We start from the raw sequence: 6,274 nt of genomic DNA on the forward strand, positions 1-6,274 counted from the left end.
AGCACAGGCAGCAGCACTGCAAGTGTCCCTCACCTCACACATGCAGAACAGGTACAGCACAGAGAGAAGCAGTGCAAGATTCCCTCACACATGCAGAACAGGTACAGCACAGGCAGCGGAATTGCAAGCTTCGCTCACATATGCAGAACAGGTACAGCACAGGCAGCAGCATCGCAAGCTTACCTCACACACGCAGAACAGGTGCAGCACAGAGAGAAGCAATGCAAGGGTCCCTCACACACACAGAACAGGTGCAGCATAGGCAGCAGTATTGCAAGCTTCCCTCACACACGCAGAACAGGTGCAGCACAGAGAGAAGCAATGCAAGCTTCCCTCGCACATGCAGAACAGGTACAGCACAGAGAGAAGCATTGCAAGCTTCCCTTGCGCATGCAGAACAGGTACAGCACAGGGAGAAGCATTGCAAGCTTCCCTCGCGCATGCAGAACAGGTACAGCACAGGGAGAAGCATTGCAAGCTTCCCTCGTGCATGTAGAACAGGTACAGCACAGGGAGAAGCATTTCAAGCTTCCCTCGCGCATGCAGAACAGGTACAGCACAGGCAGAAGCATTGCAAGCTTCTCTCGCAAAAATAGAACAGGTACAGCATAGAGAGAAGCAATGCATATAGAGAAGCAATGCAAGTTTCCCTCGCACATGCAGACAGGTGCTGCACATGCAGCAGCATTGCAAGCTTCCCTTGCACACGCAGAACAGGTACAGCACTGGGAGAAGCATTGCAAGCTTCCCTCACACATGCAGAACAGGTGCACCACAGGCAGGAGCATCACAGGCTTCACTTACACATACAGAACATGTGCAGCACAGGGAGAAGCAGTACACGCTTCCCTCACACACACAGAACAGGTGCAGCACAGGGAGAAGCAGTGCAAGACTCCCTCACACATGCAGAACAGGTGCAGCACAGGCAGCAGCATTGCAAGCTTCCCTCAAACATGCAGAACAGGTACAGCACAGGCAGCAGCATTGCAAGCTTCCCTCACACACGCAGAACAGGTGCTGCACTGGCAGCAGCATTGCAAGCTTCCCTCGCACATGCAGAACAGGTGCAGCACAGGCAGCAGCACTGCAAGTGTCCCTCACCTCACACATGCGGAACAGGTACAGCACAGAGAGAAGCAGTGCAAGATTCCCTCACACATGCAGAACAGGTACAGCACAGGCAGCGGAATTGCAAGCTTCGCTCACACATGCAGAACAGGTACAGCACAGGCAGCAGCATCGCAAGCTTACCTCACACACGCAGAACAGGTGCAGCACAGAGAGAAGCAATGCAAGGGTCCCTCACACACACAGAACAGGTGCAGCATAGGCAGCAGTATTGCAAGCTTCCCTCACACACGCAGAACAGGTGCAGCACAGAGAGAAGCAATGCAAGCTTCCCTCGCACATGCAGAACAGGTACAGCACAGAGAGAAGCATTGCAAGCTTCCCTCGCGCATGCAGAACAGGTACAGCACAGGGAGAAGCATTGCAAGCTTCCCTCGCGCACGTAGAACAGGTACAGCACAGGGAGAAGCATTGCAAGCTTCCCTCACGCATGCAGAACAGGTACAGCACTGGGAGAAGCATTGCAAGCTTCTCTCGCAAAAATAGAACAGGTACAGCATAGAGAGAAGCAATGCATAGAGAGATGCAATGCAAATTTCCCTCGCACATGCAGAACAGGTAGAGCACAGAGAAAAGCATTGCAAGCTTCCCTCGCACATGCAGAACAGGTACAGCACAGGCAGCAGCACTGCAAGCTTCCATCACATACCCAGAACAGGTGCAGCACAGACAGCAACATCATAGCTTCACTCACACATGCAGAACAAGTACAGCACAGAGAGAAGCAATGCAAGCTTCCCTCGCACATGCAGAACAGGTACAGCACAGGCGGCAGCATTGCAAGCTTCCCTCACACGCGCAGAACAGGTGCAGCACATGCAGCAGCATTGCAAGCTTCCCTCACACATGCAGAACAGGTGCAGCACAGGCAGCAGCATCACAAGCCACCCTGGCACAAGCAGAACAGGCACAGCACTGGGAGAAGCATTGCAAGCTTCCCTCGCACATACAGAACAGGTGCTGCACATGCAGCAGCATTGCAAACTTCCCTTGCACACGCAGAACAGGTACAGCAGAGGGAGAAGCATTGCAAGCTTCCCTGGCACATGCAGAACAGGTACAACACTAGGAGAAGCATTGCAAGCTTCCCTTGCACATGCAGCACAAGCAGGAGCATCACAAACTTCACTCACACATGCAGAACAGGTGCAGTACAAGCTTCCCTCACACACGCAGAACAGGTGCAGCACAAGCAGCAGCATTGCGAGCTTCCCTCACACATGCAGAACAGGTGCAGCACAGGCAGCAGCATTGCAAGCTTCCCTCACACAAGCAGAACAGGTGCTGCACAGGCAGCAGCATTGCAAGCTTCCCTCACACATGCAGAACAGGTGCAGCACAGGCAGCAGCATTGCAAGCTTCCCTCGCACACGCAGAACAGTTACAGCACAGAGAGAAGCAGTGCAAGACTCCCTCACACATGCAAAACAGGTGCAGCACAGGCAGCAGCATTGCAAGCTTCCCTCGCACACGCAGAACAGGTGCTGCACATGCAGCAGCATTGCAAACTTCCCTCGCACATGCAGAACAGGTGCAGCACAGGCAGCAGCACTGCAAGTGTCCCCCACCTCACACACGCAGAACAGGTACAGCACAGAGAGAAGCATTGCAAGCTTCCCTCGCATACGCAGAACAGGTGCTGCACATGCAGCACCATTGCAAGATTCCCTCACACATGCAGAACCGGTACAGCCCAGGCAGCAGCATCGCAAGCTTCCCTCACACACGCAGAACAGGTGCAGCACAGAGAGAAGCAATGCAAGCTTCCCCCACACACACAGAACAGGTGCAGCACAGGCAGCAGCATTGCAAGCTTCCCTCACACATGCAGAACAGGTACAGCACAGACAGCAGCATCGCAAGCTTCCCTCACACACGCAGAACAGGTGCAGCACAGAGAGAAGCATTGCAAGACTCCCTCACACATGCAGAACAGGTGCAGCACAGGCAGCAGCATTGCAAGCTTCCCTCACACATGCAGAACAGGTACAGCACAGGCAGCAGCATCGCAAGCTTCCCTCACACACGCAGAACAGATGCAGCACAGAGAGAAGCATTGCAAGCTTCCCTCGCACACGCAGAACAGGTGCAGCACAGACAGCAGTATCGCAAGCTTCCCTCACACACGCAGAACAGGTTCAGCACAGAGATAAGCAATGCAAGCTTCCCTCGCACATGCAGAACAGGTACAGCACAGGGAGAAGCATTGCAAGCTTCCCATGCGCATGCAGAACAGGTACAGCACAGGGAGAAGCAGTGCAAGCTTCACTTGTGCATGCAGAACAGGTACAGCACAGGGAGAAGCATTGCAAGCTTCCCTCGCGCATGCAGAACAGGTACAGCACAGGGAGAAGCATTGCAAGCTTCCCTCGCGCATGCAGAACAGGTACAGCACTGGGAGAAGCATTGCAACCTTCTCTCTCACATGCAGAACAGGTACAGCATAGAGAGAAGCAATGCAAGTTTCCCTCACACATGCAGAACAGGTGCTGCACAGGCAGGAGCACTGCAAGCTTTCCTCACATACCCAGAACAGGTGCAGCACAGGCAGCAACATCATAGCTTCACTCACACATGCAGAACAGGTACAGCACAGAGAGAAGCAATGCAAGCTTCCCTCGCACATGCAGAACAGGTACAGCACAGGTGTCAGCATTGCAAGCTTCCCTCACACGCACAGAACAGATGCAGCACAGGCAGCAGCATTGCAAGCTTCTCTCACACACACAGGACAGGTGCAGCACAGAAAGTAGCATTGCAAGCTTCCCTCACAAACGCAGACAGGTGCAGCACAGGGAGAAGCAGTGCCAGCTTCCCTGACACATGCAGAACAGGTACAGCACATGCAGCAGCATTGCAAGCTTTCCTCACACGCACAGAACAGGTACAGCACAAGGAGACGCATTCCAAGCTTCCATCACAAAAATGCATTAAAGGTACAGCACAGGGAGAGGCAGTGCAAGCTTCCCTCGCACATGCAGGAGAGGTGCAGCACAGGCAGCAGCATTGCAAGTTTCATTCACACGCACAGAACAGGTGCAGCACAGGCAGCAGCATTGCAAGCTTCTCTCACACACACAGGACAGGTGCAGCACAGGGAGAAGCAGTGCCAGCTTCCCTCACACATGCAGAACAGGTACAGCACATGCAGCAGCATTGCAAGCTTTCCTCACATGCACAGAACAGGTACAGCACAAGGAGACGCATTCCAAGCTTCCATCACAAAAACGCAGAAAAGGTGCAGCACAGGGAGAAGCAGTGCAAGCTTCCCTCGCACATGCAGGAGAGGTGCAGCACAGGCAGCGGCATTGCAAGCTTCCCTCACAGACAAAACAGGTACAACACAGGCAGCAGCATTACAAGCTTCCCTGACACATGCAGAGCAGGTGCAGCACAGGGAGAGGCAGTGCAAGCATCCCTCACACACACAGAACAGGGACAGCACAGGCAGCAGCACTGCAAGCTTTCCTCACAGGCACAGAACAGGTGTAGCACAGGCAGCAGCATGGCACGCTTCCCTCACACATGCAGAACAGGCACAGCACAGGGAGAAGCATTGCAAGCTTCCCTCACAGGCACAGAACAGGTGCAGCACAAGTAGCAGCATGGCACGATTCCCTCACAGGCGCAGAACAGGTGCAGCACAGGCAGCAGCATTGCAAGCTTCCCTCACACATGCAGAGTGGGTACAGCACAGGCAGCATTATTGCAAGCTTCCCTCACAGGCACAGAACAGGTGCAGCACAGGCAGCAGCATTGCAAGCTTCCCTCACAGGCAGAGAACAGGTGCAGCACAGGCAGCAGCATTGCAAGCTTCCCTCACAGGCACAGAACAGTTGCAGCACAGGCAGCAGCGTGGCACGCTTCCCTCACACATGCAGAACAGATGCAGCACAGGCAGCAGCATTGCAAGCTTCCCTCACATATCCAGAACAGGTGCATTGACCAGACAGGGGGCAGTTCAGTGTGAAGGAATGTACACCCTCCCCACCCTGCCCCCCCCCCCCGCCGCCCCCCTATGAACACTAAAGAGGCCCGTCAGGGAGACACGTCTAATCCACGGGTCACCCGTGTTCGGCGCCTCTGCGCCGCATCTTACCCAGTCAAGTTCCAGCGGCGCTGCGGGCGGTCCCTCCTCATCCTCGCCAGATTCCTTCTTGAAAAGGGTGTAGAAGATGTAGACGATGAGGGAGTAGAAGGCGTACATTTAGGTCAGGGGTTAGGGGCAGCCAGCCAAGGCCCCTACGCCCCACCGAGTCCCGAAGACCTCCTATGCGAAATCACAGCGCCTTGATGTCTGCCACATGCCAGGGCTGGTGCGGACCCCGAGCTGAACGCGGCCCCTTTGTCAAGAAACGCACGGCGGCAAGGATAGCTCAGAAACACAGCTATTCGCCGAACTCGAGCTGGGACGCGCGGACGGTTCGCGAACCCGCCAAGCGGGGCCCCAGTTCTGCATTCTTCATGAGGGGACACGATAGGGGTCCAAGGAGAGGAGAGGGGCTTGGGGCTCGGGGTTCAAGCTGGTATCTGTAAAGCACACTCAACAAACTGAATCACCTGCTGGCTGTGGGAATCGAAATTCCGTTATAAGACAGCCGTCCCCTGTCTCCTCCCAGTCCCCTACATCTCCGCCCTCCCCCTTCTCTCTCGCGTGCTGGGACCAGCCGCAGTGGCTCTGCGCATGCGCAGTGCAGGGGCGCCCCCCATCACCGCAGAGCAGAAGTGGTCCAGCACGGGAGGAGAAGGAGGCAGGCAGCGGAGCAGTCCTGGGCTGGCTGAGGGCCTGGCAGACTGCACGTAGGCAAGGAAGGGGGAAGACGCAGTGCATATGTCCCCCACCGACTCAAATGAGGAGGGGGCGAGAAGTGCGCGCGGAGGAGACACGCTACAGGAACCACCGGCTGGCTATATTCTAAAATACTGCTTGTTCGCAAAATTCAGTGGGGTGGGGTGGTGTGATATGGTATGTTGTGGTGTGATGTGGTATGGTGTGGTGTGGTATGGTGTGTGCCATGGTATGGTGTGATGTGATATGGTGTGGTGAGCTATGGTGTGGTGTGGTGTGGTATGGTATGGTGTGCGGTGTGATATAGTATGGTGTGATATGATATGGTGTGATGTTATATGATATGGTGTGGTG

The 6,274-nt window shown here is 54.9% G+C and overlaps 1 protein-coding gene across 1 annotated transcript in view; it reads right to left on the reverse strand.

Annotated features, from left to right (window-relative positions):
• KIFC2 (kinesin family member C2) overlaps positions 1 to 5,776 on the reverse strand; it is a 336,639-nt gene extending 330,863 nt beyond the window's left edge. Inside the window, exon 1 of the mRNA XM_069621788.1 lies at positions 5,231 to 5,776. Coding sequence (XP_069477889.1) covers positions 5,231 to 5,338 — 108 coding nt within the window. The 5' untranslated portion in view covers positions 5,339 to 5,776. The remainder of the gene's footprint in view (positions 1 to 5,230) is intronic.
• Positions 5,777 to 6,274: the final 498 nt, after the last annotated feature.

Source organism: Ambystoma mexicanum, chromosome 5q (genome assembly GCF_040938575.1).
Source record: "Ambystoma mexicanum isolate Mex_15411 chromosome 5q, UKY_AmexF1_1, whole genome shotgun sequence".
NCBI lineage: Eukaryota > Metazoa > Chordata > Amphibia > Caudata > Ambystomatidae > Ambystoma > Ambystoma mexicanum.